We start from the raw sequence: 19385 nt of genomic DNA, 5'->3' as shown, positions 1-19385 counted from the left end.
GGAGGAGTTGGAAACATTTACCAAAGGATCTTAACAGGTATAAATTTGAAGTGACTCAAAATTTGAAAATGTCATTGGCATTTAGGGATGGGGATGAGGGTAGTAGAAGGTATAGATGCAATATAGTGTAGTGGTTAAGAACACAGGTTCTGGAGCCCTTCTGCTTGAATTTATATCATAGCTGCACACATATCGGTATATGACCTTGAACATGTAATTTCTGTATGCTGTTTTTTTTGTCTGTAAAATGAGCATGGTAATAGCACCTACCTGTCTAAGATTATTATGAGGATTAAATGAGTTAAAGCATGCTGCCTTCTTAAAACAATGTTAGGTAATAGTAGATGCTCAGGAAATGTTGACTACTGGCCATTACCCCTCTCTCCCCATGAAAACATATTTTCATCAAAAATTGTGTTTTAAAAAATGCTGATGTAATTTGTTTAATAGAAAAACACAAAAGCTAAGTTACTAAGAAGAATGGTGTCAGTAATAGAGTTGGAGTGGCTGAATGCCTGACAAAGATTTGGAATCCAGGCAGACTCTTGAGGACAGGGCACGGTCCTAGCAACAGGCAGTAGGAAAAAGCTCAGGTGTATGGACTGTCAGTATAAGGGAGGTTGGGTGTAGGTTTCAAACCCTGTCCAGTAGGCGGAGCATAGGCACAGGGTGTTTTGGCAAAGGGTGACAGTTGGTAGATGTCTAGATGGGGAGTTAATACCAGGGAATTCTGCGTGGCATCAGAAATCCCCGACTATAAGCCAAGGTGTGAGCTATCAGGTTACCTCAGGGAATAGTGGAAACTGATAGAAGGGTCTAAGACTGAGACCTGGGAAAGAGGGTTCAGGCATAGATCTTCAATTCTGGAAGTATTTGGAGTTACCTGATAGAAGAACAAGAAAGGGATTTAGGCTGCTCTAAAGTGAGTGGAGTGGCTAAGAGATTAACAGAGTTTGATTATTAACAGTCAGATAAAAGTATTGCTAAAGTGAAAGTCAAACATCAGAATGGGAGCAGCAGCAAGACTAACTTGATGCTGAGCTGCTAAACTAGTTTCTTAAGGTTTCTCATAATCCTGGGGGCCCAGAGCCTGGCATGATGGTAAATCTGCAGTTTAGGGTTTAGTGGTCCCAAATGTGGAAAGAAAGGCAGAAATGCAGCTTATATGTACACACGGCAAGAAACCTGATAAACTGAGTGAGTGGCTTCTTAAATCCACTCCTGATTAATGAGAAGACATTCCATCAGACTGGAATATTTTATAATTTGATAATTGCTTTAACAGTGTTTCAGCAATGATGGAAGCAGTAGAGCTCACTGCATCTTTAATTTGTGGTTGAGGTTCGTTGTGAATCTTCATGGAGTTTTACAAAGAAATCTCTGTTGAGAATATGACAAGAACATTCATATCTTCTTGCTTCAGATTTTCTTGGAAACATTGTTTCTTGGTCTAATGTAATAGTTTGCAAAAGTTGTGTCATTGTGGAAGGCATCTGTGTTGCATTGCCCTTATGCATATCAAGTGTCATTCGGTTGATTTCAGTTATTTCAAAAGAGCTGACTTTGATTTTACAAAGGTGTGCTGTCTATCCACACTGTTGTGATGGTAAAATGCCTCCTAAAAATAGGTATTATTAGGATGGAAATTCCATTGAAACAGTATGTATATTAGTTTCCTAGGATTACCATAACAGAATACCACAAAATGAGTGACTGAAAACAACAGAAATTTATTCTTGTACAGTTCTTGGGTCCAGAAGTTCAAAATCAGGGTATCAGCAGGGTTGGTTTCTTCTGGCAGCTCTGAGGGAAAATCTGTTTTGTGATGCTCTCCTAGCTTCTGGTAGTTGCTAGCAATCTTTGATGTTCCTAGGTTTGCACCTGCATCAGTTCAGTCTATGCCTCCATCATCACATGGCTTTTTTCCCCTGTGTGTCTCTGTGTCCACATCTCTCTTACTTTTCATTTATAAAGACACTAGTCATCGGGTTTAAGGCCTGTCATAATCCAGTATGACCTCATCTTAATTTGATTACAAATTGAGACCTTATTTTCAAATAAGGTCACATTCTGAGGTAATGACATGAATTTTAGGGGACACTATTCAACCCAGTACAGTATGTAATATCAAACTTTAGATTTAAAGGATGATTCATTTGAAAAAGCTAGTTCCACAAAAGAAGATGTTTTTATTATAAAAACAGATTTTTTAGGTTGATAAACATCTCTTTTCATGGACTTCCACTTAAAACCGTTATCAGAGTTCTAAATGGCAGGTTATGACTAGTATTTTTGGAAATGATCTTCAAGCACTATTACCTATGCTTAATAAATGTTCATGACTCAGTATTAGACTTTCCATAGAAAGAAAACAGATGAGGTTGTAATGATCTTGAAATGCTCCTTACTAACAAGAATCTGGAGGTAGGAACTCCTTCAAATCAGACTTCTTTGCAGTAACGATGTATTTGAGTTACCTACAGCTTTTGGATTGACTTTTGCAGCTATATTTTGTAAGTTATAATCGTAAAAGCCAGAAATCTTTAGTTGGGATACCTGAAATAGTAGATCATAATGAACTCTTAGAACTTACTCATACCTTGTGTTCTTTAACATTTTTTGTATATTTTCTTCCAATTTTTAAAATATGGAACTTTGCCTCATATTTTTTGTGCCAGCCTCCCTCCTGCCCCTCACTGGTCACGATGATCATTAGGAGTGGATCATTAGAAGTACCATCCACAATAACAATTCAGGTTTCTAGACCAGCCTTTTGGGTGAATGTTTATTTTGCAACTCAACTCGTTTTTAGTACTATATGATAGAACTTTTGGAGGATCATTTTCATTTCTTCAGAGCGAGGAACTAAAATTTCTTGAGTTCAGAATTTTTGAAAAATAGGTATATGTAAGATTGGAATTTGAGGGAGTTAAGGTTTATGTATTACTTGTATCTGATACTCAATGTGGAAAAATTTTCATGAAGTTTCAGAGTAGATATGCAGTAATAGGTAAGGGTGAATTTTCCTCAAACATTGCTCTCAAGAAAATGTCAAAAGCAGAGGCTTTAAATTTTTCATGCTCAGTGCTGCACAAATAGTTTTTTTTAAAGCTATTTTCCAGGACTACTAACTAGTAAAGAGCCAAAGATTTAAGGTATCTGCTTAAATTGAGAGCAATGACTCTTTCTTTAAAAATCATAATCTCCAGTGATTCCACTTTTTAAAATCTCTCATTTATCATGAGCTGTTAAGTTCTGGACAGTTTCCTGGATCTCAATTTTAAAATTTTCACTGATACCAAGGGACTTAATAACAGAAACTAAATGTCTTAAAGGCATATTTGAGTAATCAGTCCGCTGCTCTCTGTCAACTTTCTCTTAGGGAAAAAAAAATCCACCTTTTGGTTTTTTCCCAAACATTTCCAAATATACTCCATGTTGAAGACAAATGATGATTGAGGGAATATGTACAGAACGTTCATCATATTTCGTAGAAAGGAGGGTAAAGGCATTGAGGCCATGTGTTTCGGATTCTGCAAGATACTTGAGAGATTGCGTCTCTTTATGGTTGATTGTTTTACTCATCATTTTACAAGACTGTGTGTGTGTGTGTGTGTGTGTGTATATATATATATATACTTAAAAATCAGTCTTTGCTTTTCCAGATGATTCATGTTGGGAACAATGTGAGCTAAATCTAAAAAGTGATTGAGTTTAGACTTCAAGAAAATACACTTCTTCTGAACTTTTGGTACATGTTTTCAAGTTTGTAACTCTGTCCCTTGTGTGTCCATTACAGTTGGTAAATTTGACCTATTTATAATGAAAGTTTTTTTCAAGTTACCCGTGAAGATTATTTCCACCCCTACCAATGTCTAAGCAAGTGACTTTCTCTGTTTTCCCAAGCCCCTACTCTTCAAATACAGAAGTCCAGCTCACTGTTCCTTGCAACAGGTAATGTTGATCAATAAAATATTCTTCATCGACTATTGCTACCTTAGTAAGAAAGAAGTTAGATTCATTTTATGCTTTGTCCAGCAGTGAATACCTTTAGTCTTTGGATCACCCTGCTCAGTGTGACCTAGCGAGCACCTGCTTGAACATGTATTATGGTTATGTAGAACCACTACTGTGTTCCAGTTATACAAGCACAGGATATATTTTTCATATTTGCTAAGGTAGTTTATCTTAATTAGCAGTATTACTTTTATTTATAAAACAGTTTGAAACCAAAGTACTCTCATAGCTGGCCCTCCAATTGATACTTTTATCTGTTTTTTTTAATGTATGCTGAGCCAGCTATCAACTTCCATTAAGTACAAGACCCTTAGAAACATAACGGGCTGTTGTTAATGTTATTAGTTTGTATTATTATTAGCATTTTATTCCTTGACTTTGTCAGATTTTTTATTGAAGTATAGTTTATTTACAATATATTAATTTCAGGTGTACAACACAGTGATTCCCTATTTTTACAGATTGTACCTCATTAAAAGTTATTACAAAATAATGGCTGTAATTCCCTGTGCTATATAATATATCCTTGTTGTTTATCTGTTTTATACATAGCAGGTTGTATCTCAATCGCATTCCCCTAATTTGTTCTTCTCCTCTTCCCTTTCGCCTTTGGTAACTACTAGTTTGTTTTCTGTATCTGTGAGTCTGTTTCTGTTTTGCATATACATTTGTAACTTTTTTTTTCTTTAGATTCCACATATAAGTGATATCATACAGTATTTATCTGTCTGACTTATTTCACTAAGCATAATATTCTCTAGGTCCATCCACATTGCAGCAAATGGCAGAATTTCATTTTATCTTAGGGCTGAGTAATATTTCATTGTGTGTGTATACATATATACACACAACCACATCTTCTTTATTCATTCGTCTGTTGATGGGCACTTAGGTTGCTTCCATACTATAAATACTGCTGCTTTCAACATTGGGTTGCATGTATCTTTTCAAATTAGTGTTTTCATTTTTCTGGATATATACCCGGGGTGGAATTGCTGGATCGTATGGTATTCTATGTTTAGTTTTTTGAGTTAAGTTGGTTTTTAACTCAGGCCCAGATTAGTAGTATCTTTTGCTAATCAACTGTAGATTCATTGTTTCTTAGACTTTTATATTGAAGCTTAGAGTTTATAGTTTTATTTTAAAGATATACTCAACAGAAGTCATTTCAGAAGAACAAAATAGGATTCAGAAATTTAAGAATGATTTAGATCAATTTTAGGATTCTGGCAATAGGCCACAGAGAGTTAAATTCCCACATTTAAATCAGTTTGAGAGCCGTACAAGACTTATTTTACTACTTTGATAATATTTACCATTTCTGTTTTAGTGCTGAGTATTGTAAATCTATAATATATTTTCGGGTGCCCCAGTAAAGACAGTAAGTTTGTAATAGCAGTATATATTCAGTACTTCTGGAAAATAACGATCCTTTGAGCTGTTCCATCTTTTTTGGTCAACTCTTCCACACCTAATTAAGATCTGTAACCATGAATAATTCCTTGTTTGTTGAAGAACATTTGGTAGTCCAAGGAAAATTATTAAATCTCATTTTTTTAATCTATACAGTGGAATTACTAACAGCATAATCTTTTTCCAAGGGTTGATTTGTTTTGTTATAAATGGTTAAAGGCCCTCAACTCTTCCAAATTATGCTAAATTAACTTCAGAGATAAAAATGTAAACTTGAACATAATTTATTGTTACCCAGGGCACAGTGTCATTCTGATAACTTCTAATTAAGACATAGCAGTTATCTGCTAGGTTAACAGTTACAACTTCTAAAATACTGATCATTGCCCATGTGGTGTTATTTTCAGATGGACTTGAGCCAGTTTAAGGGCCCTTACCCTGTATGTAGTTCCCCTTTGTTTGGAACTCAAAATTGTTTGGAATGTTCTGGGATCTCCTATGGTACCACTCATCTTTGCCTACCTCATTAAGCTTCTTAGTCTGCCCATCTCCTAATGCTCTTTGTCTTTATGTACCTTATTTATCTGGTTTGCTAAGTACTGATAGAAAAGAAGACCAATTATGAGGAAGCAACATTGTGTTGCATAAAGAGCTAGGAGAACTTAGATCACCCTGATGATGTTAAGTGTATGATCTTGGCATGTCTCTGTGAAGACCTGTTTCATTAGTTATCTAATCTGGAAAACAAGAGGTTTGGACTGGTTGTTCTCTTAATTTTTGCTTCAAAACCTTCAAAGAATTTAAGTGAAAAAACAAATCAATTTACTGGTAATATGTTAGTAAGTACTTCTTAATCTTTAAAGAAAATGTGTCCCTTAGGTATTTAAGTTACACAGACCACCACTATACAACTACTTCATTTGTACATCTTTTTTCTGTGCTTGTTAGACAATCATAACATTAAATCTATTTACAAGCACTAGGATTTTTTAGGCTTTCCTTATAGCCTATTCCTCCCAGTCAATAGTATTTATAAAATACCTGCATAAACTGTGTATGGTGGGCCTTGTTTTTCATAATTTCATGTGAGGAGTAAATTTTGACCATGGGGCAATCTGCGAGTGATATGGTAATACTAATAAATGTCATTATTATGATTTTATAGCAATATCTGATACTTCAGCATTGTGGCTTTAGAAAAATTATTCAATACCTCTGAGTATAGTTTCCTCTCATCAGTAAAATGTGTTCCTTGTATCTAGTCTAAAACAGTACAAGAGGGAGGGAATACGGGGATATGTGTGTAAAAACAGTTGATTGAACTTGGTGTACCCCCCAAAAATAATAAATAAATAAATAAAATTAAAAAAAAAATAAAAAAATAAAACAGTACAAGAGAGCTCTCATAGAATTAATAGCCATTATAGCAATAAGATCCTAGTGCTTTGTGGGGTAATTAAATCTTCCATTTGGGCACTTAGAAAGTGCCATCTTTATTACTCAGTGCCACTCAATGCCATTTTTTTCCATTTTTCTTGACTTTATCTACTTCTAGTTCAATTTTCCATATCTATCAATTTCCATGTCAGTTGTGTATAAAATTTTGGCTAGCAGTTGAAAGGAGTTCATGTATTTTACAGTTTAAAATGAATAAAATTTCACCAGTCAATCTGATGTGGCTTGTTGTAGTTTATGCAGAGTCCAGGTTGTTTTCTAGAACTTTAAATACCCTCACAATTTTATGGTAACTTTCATCAAGAAAAACTAAATAAACCAGCATTTGTTGCTGTTGTTGTTTTTAACCAAATATGCTGCTTTGAAGTCTTGGCATATCTTTGATTATTGGTTTTTTTTGTTTTTTTTTTTTGTTTTTTTTTCTACTTTATTTATTTATTATTTTTTGGGAGGTACACCAAGTTCAATCATCTGTTTTTATACACATATCCCCGTATTCCCTCCCTTCCTTGACTCCCCGCCCCCCCCCCCCCATTATTGTTTTAAATACGAAACACTGGGCCTGGTACTTGAAAGCACAACCATCTTTTTGTTTATGTTCTAGAGAAAGCTGTTAAAACTACCAAGAATTTCAAGTTTAGAAAGAATTTTTATAAGTAATAACTTTTCATAGGAGTTTTGTTTTTGTTTTTTTGTTTTTTGTTTTTTTTTTTACCATGCCCAGCCTAGAAGTAACACAAACCAGATTGATTTGGAAGGAGTTGTGATATAGTAAAATAATTCAGTTCAGCCGCTGCTGTGGAGTACTCTGCTGTTGTGGGGACTACAGACATATGCAAAGAGATCTTGAAAATTGAACTAGAAGTAGATACGAGTCAAGCAAAATGAAGGGAAAAAACCCTTGACATTGAGTAATACAGATGGCACTTTCTAAGTGCCCAAATGGAGGAAGATGTAGTTATCCCACAAAGCACTAGAATCTTGTTATTATAATCTGCCATAAATAATTTTTTTAATCAAGGAATCGTTTCTTATTCCCTTCTCTCTCTCTCTCTCTCACTCTTCACTCACACACATACACACACACATTCTTCTTTTCCTTTCTATTTCCCATCTGACCATGACTTACAGTTCCTAGGGCAGTGTTTTTCAAACTGTAGACTACAACAACTTATTAGTAGATCATGAATCAATTTGACCAACATTTTTTTAAAGGAAGAGATTAAAATAGAAAATATCAGAATATACCACATAGTAAGGGAAAGTATCCTGTTCTGTTTCATGTATTTGTGTGTGATTGCAATATAAAATGTATTTCTTATTGTGGATTGCCATTTTTAAAAAGTTCAAAAGCTATCATTCTAAAGTGTTTCATCTAATTGTGTCTTGAACCTAATGTTCTTTAAACATACATATTGGATAGTTACTGAATAAATATTTGGATAAAATTTTTAAAGCTAGAATTTTCCTTATGCTTGATATCCTGTTTCTAATCTGCATGGCCATAGGAAAACCCATAGTATAACAACTTTTATAACATTACTTTTTTAAAAAAATCTGTTTTCTTCATCATTTTCAATTCAAAGAACATTGTTGAAAGACGAAATTTCTTCCCCTAATGTAGTTCATACAGTTTTGCACTGGTGTTTATATTGTTCTGAAGTAGTAGAAAGCCAGACTGTGTATATGTGGTATTAAAAAACAGGGTAGGTTAATTTTAAAGAGAAGGAGCCGTAGAACTGAATTGTTTCAAATATCACCTGGAAGCAGAAATATTTATGCTTAGAATTAGTTGTTCAGGGTTAAGAGGAACTAGAATCTACCACTTACTTCCCTTTAAAACATCCTTCCTTAGGGAGCAGTAAAGTGAAGATGCGTGGCAGTTCTGGTACTTTTTCTTTCCGGGCCTGAGTAAAACCTTTTCAACACATCAGTGCCACTGAATAGCTGGAATTGCCATTTGAAAAGAAACTACTAGTTACCCCCTGCAGGGATCTGAGTTGTGATTAAGACCATGGGCTTTAGAGATCTACAGACTAGATTTAAATCCCTGGTCTACCACTTGCTAGCTCTCAGACCTGAAACAGGTTACTTCTCAGTGACTTTATTTCCTCATCGGTAAAATGGAGATAATAAAATGCCTCACAGGATTCTGAGGAGCAAATAAGCTAATGTATTTAAATTCCAGCGGCTGGCACATAGTAAGAGCTCAGTAACTAATAGTTGTTTTTAAATGCTGTGATGACCCATCACTAAAGTAAGCAGTGCACATGATAGGACCTCAGCACATAGTAGATGCTCAGACACTTATTGAATGAATGTTCCATGGCTTGGTAGACGTGCAAAGACTTGAGTCCTGGGATTTCTATCCTCAGTCCAGTACTCTGCACCACTCTGCTTTCTTCTTGAAAGGATTACATACAAGGAAATTTTTAGAATATAATTAAAAGTTTTTTAGCTAATCAGCTAAGGCTCCTAGAACATTTTAACTATATTTAACTAAGTGAAAATTTCTCATAGGAAACAATCATATTTAAATTGATCTGATCGCAGCACAATTTTTTAAAGTTCCTTAACAAAGCCAATAGATGAGTTAATATTTCCACTTGCTGTGTCCCCTGGCTTATAAAGACTAGTACTGAAATCTGAACCGTATCTATTAAATGCTTTTTACAGTGTTTTATTTTGTCTCTTGGAGGCTTCATATTCAAACTGTCCTTAACTTGAGTAAACTGCTATGTAACCAGATGTCTAGTTCCAGAGTTGCTCTAGACTAATCATCATGAGAAGTATTTTGCAGTGACCAGTTGACGCTAATAAAATGTATGCATTTTTATTCAGATGCAACTTAGTTGTATTGACAGAACTACTTTTAAAATACATTCTGGTATAGAAAATATCTAAAAATAACTACAGTGTAAGCTTTATACTGTTGTAGAGTTGATCACATCCTTTTTTTTTTTAAGAACTTTTATTGAGATACAGTTAACAGACAATAAACTGCATATATTTAGAGTGTACAATTTGGTATCCCAATCTCCCAATTCATTCCCCCCCAACCCTCCCCAGTTTTCCCATTTGGTGTCCATATGTTTGTTCTCTACATCTGTGTCTCTGTCTCTGCCTTGCAAATGGGTTGATTTGTACTATTTTTCTATAGTCTGCATATAGATCACATTCTCATGTGAAATAGAAACTAGCAATTTTTTCCATCATTGTGGAATGGTCTTTTTTAAACTTAAACTTCTGAAGTTTGAGATAATTGTAAATTTGCATGCAATTAAAAGATTTAATACAGAGAAATCCTGTGTACCCTTCATCCAGTTACCCCAGTGGTAATATCTTGTAAAACCATAGTGTAATATCACAGTCAGGATATTGACATTGTGGTAATCCACGGACCTTATTCAGATTTTCCCAGTTTTGCTTGTAAGTCACTTGTATGTATGTTTGTATGTTTAGTTCTTTGCAGTTTTATCCCATGTACATGTTCATGTATCCACCACCATAGTCAAGACATAGAAGAGTTCCATCACCACAAGGATCCCTCCTTTTATATCTGCCTCCCTCCCTCCTATGTACACCTCCCTCCCTCCAGAGCATACTCCTTCCCTGCAACCACAAATCTATCCCCTGCTTCTATAATTTTGTCATTTGAAGAATAATATATAAATGGAATCATGCTGTATGTAATATTTTGGGATTGGCTTTTTTACTCAGCATAATTCACTGGAGATTTATTCAGGCTGTTGTGTGTATCAGTAATTCACTCCACTTTATTTATTGTATTTATAATATTCCATAGCATGGATATACCACAGTTTGTTTCATCATTCACATGTAACAATCAAAGACTAGATTATTTCTAGTCTTTGATTGTTACAAATAAAGCTACTGTAAACATTTGGATTCAGATTGTATGAACATATGTTTTCTTTTTTCTGGATTAAACGACCAGGAGAGCAGTTCTTGGGTCATTTTCATAGTTGCATATTTAATTTTTTAAAATGCCAAACTGTTTGCTGGAGTTGCTATACCATTTTCCATTCCCACTAGCAAGGTATGAGGGATCCAGTTTCTCAGCATCCTCTCCACCATTTGAGGTTATCATTATTTTTTGTTTATTTTAGCCATTCTGGGACCTGTGTAGTAATATCTCATGATTTTAATTTGCTGTTCCCTAATGACTAATGACATTAAACATCTTTTCATGTGCTTTTCTACCATTTATCCTTTTCAGTGAAATGGCCGTTCATGTCTTTTGCACATTTTCTAATTTAATTGTTTGGTTTCTTTTTACTGTTGAGTTTTGAGAGTTTGTTATATATTATACATACCAGTCCTTTGTTGTGTGGTTTGCAAATATTTTCTCATGGTGTATAGCTTGTCTTTTCATTCTCTTAACAGGGTATTTTGCAGGTAAACGTTTAAAATTTGGGGGTAGTTCAATTTATCAATTTTCCTTTTATGGACCATGTTTTGGTGTCACATCTATAAACACTGCCTGGGCCTAGATCCTGAAGATGTTCTGTTTTTTCTGTAAGTTTTATTGTTTCTGTTTTGAGTTAATTTGATCTATTTTGAGTTAATTTTTTATCATGGTAAAATACATATAACATAAAATTTACCATTTTAAAGTGTATAATTCAGTGGCATTAAGTACATTCACAGTGCTGTATAGCCATCACCACTATCTAGATTCAGAACTTTTTCATCATCTCAAAGAGAAACTCACTACCCATTAAGCAGTCACTCCCCATATCTTCCCCACCTCCCACCGCTGCCCCCAACCCAGCCCCTGGCAACCATCAATCTGCTTTCTATACCATGAATTTGCCTATTCGGGGTAGTTCATATAAGTGAAATCATATAATATGTGGCCTTTTTTGTCTGGCTTCTCTCACTTAGCTAGTGTTTTTGAGGTTCATTCATGTTGTAGATGTATCAGTACTTCATTTCTTTTATGGATAAATATTCCATTATGTGGCTACACAACATTTATTGTTTATCCATTCATCAGTTGATGGACTTTTGGGTTGTTTCCACCTTTGGCTATTGTGAATAGTGCAGCTATAACATTTCATGTAGAAGTTTTTGTTTGAATACCTCTCTTCAGTTCTTTTGGGTGGATACTTACAAGTGAGTTAATTTTTTAATAAGGAATAAGATTTAGGTTGAGATTGTGTTTTTCTTTGCCTATGGATGTTCAGTTTCTTCACCACTTTTTGAGAAGGCTATCTTTGACTTATTTGACTTCAGCACAGTGCCATCAAGGTCCATCCATGTTGTTGCAAGTGGCAGAATTGCCTTCTTTTTTATGGCTGAGGAATATTTCATTGTGTGTGCATGTGTGTGTATTATATTTTCTTTATCCATCCATCTGTGGATGGACACTTAGGTTGTTTCCATGTCTTGGCCATTGTAAATAATGCTGAAAGCTTCTCTCATTTTTTTTTTTTTTTTTATGAATTCTGTTTATTTCAGATAATCTTGTGGATCCTAAGTTTTTTTCCAGGCTTGAAATAACAGTTCAGTCTATAGTGTTTGTTCTGTAAAATTGCAAATAATCAATCTACACATAATAAAATATGTGTAAAACTCTTATTGTTGAGCATCTAGGTATAGAAGGGCATCTAAATGACAAGCTACTTTATTTCTTATTCTTTATTTCTGTATCCTTCTTAAAAATTCCCAATTCTTATTCCAAGTACATAGAACTTTGAAACTTCTTATATTAAAAAGCCATGCTAAATAATGAGCTTTTAAAAAAATTATTTTATTGAAGTATAGTTGACTTACAATGTTGTGTTAATTTCTGCTGTACAGCAAAGTGATTCAGTTATACATATGTGTACGTTCTTTTTCATACTCTTTTCCATTATGATTTATCACAGGATATTGAATATAGCTCCCTGTGCTATGCAGTAGGACCTTGTTATTTATCTATTCTATATATAATAGTTTGCATCTGCTAATCCCAAACTCCTGATCCATCCCTCCCCCACCTCTCTCCCCCTTGGCAACCACAAGTCTGTTCAATAATGAGCTTTTGAAGTTTTAAAAAGGTTAGGGTGTTTTGAGTCATTTCTAATATTATTTCCCCTTTTTGGTGCCATTTCCTCAATTTTGACAGATTCTGTAAACTCTGAATTGCTTAATATTTAGGACAGAATGTAGACTAAAAATCTCAAAATTTTTAGCCCTCTTATGTTTTATGACATGTTTCATTGTAAAGTGGACTAGGAGACAGAAATTGTGGCTTTGAATATTGCCTATGACATAAGCAGGGTGACTTTTGGCAGAGTATTTCATCCACTGACCCTCCAGATTATTAACCTCTATCTCATTGTGTAGTTACAAAGATAAAATAAGAAAGGTGTAAGAGCATGGTATAAATTATATAAAGTGTTACACGTATGTAATATGTTCTTTTATTATTAAACTGGGTGGTTAGATATATTTTCCTCTTTACCTTACTCATCAAAAAATGCATTCATCAAGAATTCTTTAAACGCTAAGCTTTTACTTATCAGCATTTCTATTATCAGTTTCTTATACCAGTGCTGGGACAACAAAATGAATCTACTACCATAGTTCCTTGCTTTTTGCTGTGTTTTAATAAAATTCATTTATAAGCATCAGCACATTCAGTTAGACATAAGCTTATTATGTAACTCTGTTCCTCCATTAGGCTAAATAGTGCTTTTGGGGGTTGAGGAATAGATTAAAATCCAACTAAAGGCAATATTTGTGGACTTTCTTTTTTTTAAATGACTTATTCATAGCCAGTGATCTAGTGTGGTAAACTAAACAGAACTGATTTCTTTGTTAATCGATGTCCCATTTATTGAGTACCCACTTAGTCTGTACTTGGCCAAGGCAGCATGGCATTTACTAATATATGTGAGTTTGTTTGTTTGCTTTTTTAAAAACTTTCATCCTCCTTGAAATTTTTATCTGCTAGCAGTAAACTATTTTAAGGAGTTCAAATGGACTTGTTATAAACAGCTTCTAAGAAAACTAGGTTCCAAAGATTAGTTAGACCTTTAGACTGCAGATAACCCAGCTAGATATGAAAAAAAAAAAAGTTTCTTATGGTTGGTGCTCTGTGCACCATGTTTTTGGATAATAGCAAGATGATGATAAATACCATAGGTTAGCGCCAATCTAATAACACGATAGCAAAACCTGATTTTTGGAAGAATTTAATATGGCCAGGATCATTCCATTAATAGTGGATATTATATTAAAAAGAAGAAAAAATGGCCATTTATCCTGTAGAGAACACATGTAATGATCAGATATTCATTCTTTAGTTGAGCGTTTTCTCCCAATTTTTAAATTATTGAATTAGGATGTAGAAGATTCAATTATAGAAAGCTCATTTTTTACATTTCCTTCACTGATTAGTTGCTTTCTAGTCATAAAATCAGAATTTCATTAAAGGTATGTGATATAAAGTGTTTTTAACCATATTTCATGAATATTTGTGGTAGTACACTAATAATTTAGGTAGCTTGTAGAATGTGGTATATGAGATTGATGTTGGCAAGTAAAATAAAACAGTTTTAACGTGTTTTGCAAAAATTATTTTTAACAGAATAAGTTTACATTTCCAAGATGAGAATTAATGCAAGAATTTTTAATGTCTTGCAATGAGTTTGCTTGGGCTAAGTTGGATCAAGGCAGCTTTAGAAATGAATTAAGTCAGAGAAGACTATTATTAGAGACAAATACAGTAACGTCACTGGTTGTTATTGTGTTTAGAAGATAAGATCAGGTATCTCTGGTCTTTATCAGGGATTCAGATCCCTAAGAAAAAGGTGGCACTTGCCTTTTCCCTTTTGGATCTATCTAGAAACTGTTCTGCTGAGAGGGAATCCAAGACTGCAAAGAATCTACAGAGTTTCAGGTCCACAGATACTTCTCTTCTCTTAGTTTTCTACATAAATAGAAAAAGAATACTTGGAATTTTTTACATTTAACGTCCCTTATTATGAAGTGATCCTTCTCACCAGGTAAATAATTAGTTGAATAAATACCATTAGGTAGTGAGAATGGTTTTTTCTGTTACCCAGTCATTTATATTGAACACGTTGCATTTGTCACCACCTGTAGGGGAAATTGTATTAACCAAAACTGTCTTTACAATTTCTTTTTCAAAATTTGTTTACTTTTCTTCTTCCTTGTTGCACATTTTTGCACTTTGCATATTCAGTTCAAAAGAACAACTAGGTAAAAGGATACACTAATCAGTGGTGTTCTGTTCTCTGATTTAGACTCTTGACATATCACATCTAAAAGTTAGAGGAAGCATTCCTTCAGTGTGCAGTGACTGTTAATCTCTGCTAGGTCAGCAATACTCTAAGGATGGTCCAGGTGCTAGTCTGCGGACTGCAGTCCGTGACAAGTACAGCATATGATATTAAACATTTAGAAACTTCTTGCAGTTTGACATTGCCATGACATCTAAATGCATTATTTTGTATTTTACAAAAATACTGGTCTACAGCAAATTGGAGAAAGTCCTTCACCACAGACACTTTGAGAAGCACCAGGTTAGATGACTTCGTCAACTTCTAATACAAGCCACTGGCTGGGGGATGGATGTTAAATGACTGTCCTGTTGATCTAGCTGCTCAGCTATATCAAAGCCCAAATGAATTTGTTTCCCTGGCATAAAATCAAGGATTGTCCTAAGTGTCAGTAATAATTAAATGAATCAGCTGTTCCTAAGGTTTCTGAATAGCTTTTTATTTTTTCTTACTTGGATTTGAAGCACTACCTGCTATAGTTATATAGTCTGGCGACCTTAATAATTCCTACATTCCTACATTTTCCCTGAAGTTACTGAATCATTTGAAAAACTTACAACTGTGTTTCTCTCATGTATTATTAAACTACATTCACTATAAAGTATAGTGGTCATTAAATATGGCCAGAGTTTGGTCTAATGTAAAAGCATGAGTAAGAGAAAAAAGAGAATCTCCACTAACAGTAATCACTAATTGTGGAAATTTGCTGTCTTAGGTGTGACATTTTACTTTCAGATATTTTGATGGTTGCTCCTTTAAAAAAATTCATTTAGCAGTTTACAACATTATTATAATTGAACCACGGGTTTCCACTAGCTCTGAAAGTATCAATTTCCAATTTAGCGTTATAATCTAAGATATTGTTACCTTAAAAAAATTGTTCTAATATTTTTTGAAAAGTTGCTTTTTAAAAAAAGTTGTCACTGTTACTCTGAGGACAAAATAGTTCTGCATGACCCATGTAAAATTTGAACTTAATGTATTTATTATGAATGTCCTACTTTGTGTTTATTAACGCAGATAACAAGGAGAATCAGCAGACTTGAAGCATGAGTTCAGATGCTAGCCAAGGCGTGGTCACTACTCCTCCTCCTCCCAGCATGCCTCACAAAGAGAGGTATTTTGACCGAATCAATGAAAATGACCCAGAATATATAAGGGAGAGGAACATGTCACCTGATCTACGACAAGACTTCAATATGATGGAGCAGAGGAAACGAGTTACTCAGATCTTACAAAGTCCGGTGAGTCAAAATAATTAGAAGGCTACAATTTTTCTTCCTCTCTGGAATGTTTGATACAGTGACATAGCAGGTATCTTAAACTACTCTCAGGTTAGAAGAGGGGTAGGGGAAGAATAACTAGTTGTCCCCAATCTTTCAGAGGCAAAATAAGCACCTAATTTGTCAATTTAATTTGCAAAGCTTTAATAATAAACTAGTATTATCTCGGTGGTATAAATTTTCTTGTGTGATTTCTGAGTGTTTCATTTAAAGGAGGACAAAAGATGCTGCTGAACTCAAGGATCCCCATTTCAGACTGAATGTCTGTGAAGAAAAGAAAGGCACGAGTGAAGTGTTAGGAACCAAGAAATGAGTTAGATACACCCCATGCACATATTTTCTTCTTCCTTTGGGTATCTTGACACCCAGAGCAGCATAGGAAGACTTAAGGTTTATGAGGATTTGGCAGTCTAATGTCACATACACCTAATGTAGGCACACGTATATGCATGCACACCAAACTAACTAGATTAAACATGAGTTCTAACCTTAACCCAAGCTGAAAATTCTGTCTGCACGGTAATATCCAGACTTTGTAAATCATATTCAAATGATTTGTTAAGTTTCTTACAAACCTTTAGTGGAATTGTAAAGGTCACATGTAAGTTTTAGAAAATAAGTGAACAACTTGATTTAATATGCAAAATGAATTCATAACTTTATGTGTAATGCAAATCATGGACCCCTTAAGACAGAGTTCAGCATACATAGACACATGATGCCCAGGTTAGGGTTATATTAGATTTCCAGGTTAGGAGCTAAAATAAGCACCAAGACTAGAACTGCCTGAGGTAGCCCTGGTAAGTCATTTTTGTTGGGCTCTTGCAGATTTAATCACAGAGGTTGAGTCCAAAGGGGAGTTCCATTCCTGAGTAATTCTCTTGTATCAGTGGCCTAGATAAAAGCAAGTACAAGTTATAAAAGCAATGCAGGCTTTGAGGAGTTTAAGTATAGCTTAAATGTAAAGCTATCCTTTAAATAAACTCTTAAAGAAACCTTTTCCCAAGGAAAAGAAGATTAACCAGAAAATTCATCATGAGGGAGTAAATGTTCAGTGCCTTCTTTTATGCAAACAAGTTTCTATGTTTATAAATACTTGAAGGGTATGCTAATTATATAGATATATTTCCTTCTCTAAAGAAACTCCTCTTTGAAGAACAAACTCATTAGCCAGAGGATTACAGTAATATATAAAGTAACTGAAAGAATGAGATGAAGTTCAGATTTTGTTCAAGATTATTAAATATTGAGTTTTTTTGGGAAGTGCTCCAAAGAGGATCACTCAAGTCTAACTAAAGTTTAAAAGGAACAAGTACCAAACTACATTTCTATGCCAGGTTTTGTTTTTTTTTTTAATAATTTCTCCACTAAATTAAAGACAGTATAACTGTGAGGAGATTACCTAATTTTTTTTTACTTGTGTATTGTCACTTATAGATTGGCTTAAAAGTATCAATTTTACTTATGCCCAGGATAACTTAATGAAAGAATGAGAAAGAGCAGGTATATAGATTGTTATTTCCATGTTCATGTAGCAAGAGTGATAATTTTTAGCCCATAGAGAAACAAGATTTAAAAGCATTGTGGATTGATCATCATTTTTTTCCTAAATCTTTGCTAGTGAATTTAAAATCTTGTTTGTGAAAGACTTGGAAAAGTGTATACATTTTGTCTTTCTACCATGTTTTAGGACAGTTGCTTTCAAATTTCTTTTAATACAATAAACTTTTCACCAAAGGAAATGATACATGGTGGCCTGTACCACTAAATAACAAAACCTAGCAGCTTAAAACAAGAAGCTTTTGTTATCTCATCGTTTCTGTGGGTCAGGAATTCAGGAGCAGCTTAGCTGAGTGGATCTGGCTTAAGGTCTCTCATGAAGTTGCAGTCAAGACATCAGTCAGGGCTGCTGCATCTGAAGGCTTGACTGGGGTGGGGGTGTCCACTCCTAATATGGTCACTCACATGACTGTTGGCAAAAGGCTGTAGTTCCTTGCCACATGGACCTTAACCTGAGGCTGTTTGAATTTTTTCCCCCCAGAGGAAGTATCTGAGAGCGAAGAGGAGCCTGCAATACCTTTTGTGACCTAATCTCAGACATTAAACACATCACTTCCACCATATTTATTAAAGTGAGTCACTAAAGTTCAGCCCATACTCAAGGGGAGAGGAATGAAGCTCCACCTTTTGACGGGAAGATTGTCTACTCTTTGACCACAAATTATTTTAAAAGCATCACAGTGTGCCATAATTTATTTAGCTTCCTCTCACATGCAGAATACACTCACCATCTCCTAACACCCCTGCAAAAGTTTCATCCCATTACAACGTTAGCCTGAATACAGAATATCATCATCTAAATCTGGTCCAGGTATAGATGATCCTCCTCAAATATAGTTTCTTAAGTACAGTTCCTCTCAATCTATAGACTGGAGAACCAAAGAGACAAGTTATCTGCCCCCACACACACCCAGTGATGGGGCAGGCAAAGATAACTGCTATAGACATTCCTGTTCAAAAAGGGAGAAAACTGGGAGTACAGAGGAGTCACTGGTCCATAGCAATTCTGAAATCCATCTGGGCAAATGTTTGGAAGTTCCCTTGATGAGGACTCAGTCCTTCTACTTAGGGATGAGTTTCCTTAGCTCTTAGCTCTGCCCTCTGGGCTTTTGGTTACACTCTCTGAATCATCTTTCCTTTTCCTTAAAAGGAAGCCTGTGTTTGCAACCGTGTATTTTTCTCACCTGCCTCCTTCTTGTAGATGTTTTAGAGTTCTAAGACCTCTTTTCTTTTTGTACTCTTTTTGTTTCTTTAAGTCCAAGCTTGTAATGTTTCTGTGAATATAATTTTCTTAAAACTTTTGTGTGTCTCCTGTGGATATTGGGGTTCACTGTGTTAGACA

General features: G+C 34.7%; 1 protein-coding gene across 15 annotated transcripts in view; it reads left to right on the top strand.

The window, feature by feature from the left end:
- ADD3 (adducin 3) overlaps positions 1–19385 on the top strand; it is a 128455-nt gene that overhangs the window by 84454 nt on the left and 24616 nt on the right. For 11 of the 15 annotated variants that reach the window (XR_009053799.1, XM_057735597.1, XM_057735601.1 and 8 more), the window contains one exon: positions 16221–16444. Coding sequence is in view for 14 of the 15 variants with exons in the window: in XM_057735597.1 (XP_057591580.1) it covers positions 16250–16444 (195 nt within the window). In the remaining variant the exon portion in view is untranslated. Of the gene's footprint in view, positions 1–3906; positions 3955–16220; positions 16445–19385 lie in introns of all 15 variants that reach the window. The other 4 variants (XM_057735612.1, XM_057735606.1, XM_057735608.1 and 1 more) reach the window with 1 other exon arrangement.

Source organism: Hippopotamus amphibius, chromosome 5, assembly GCF_030028045.1.
Source record: "Hippopotamus amphibius kiboko isolate mHipAmp2 chromosome 5, mHipAmp2.hap2, whole genome shotgun sequence".
Taxonomy (NCBI): domain Eukaryota; kingdom Metazoa; phylum Chordata; class Mammalia; order Artiodactyla; family Hippopotamidae; genus Hippopotamus; species Hippopotamus amphibius.
Note: the sequence above shows the minus strand (reverse complement) of the source record. Positions and strands in the feature narration are given on the sequence as shown.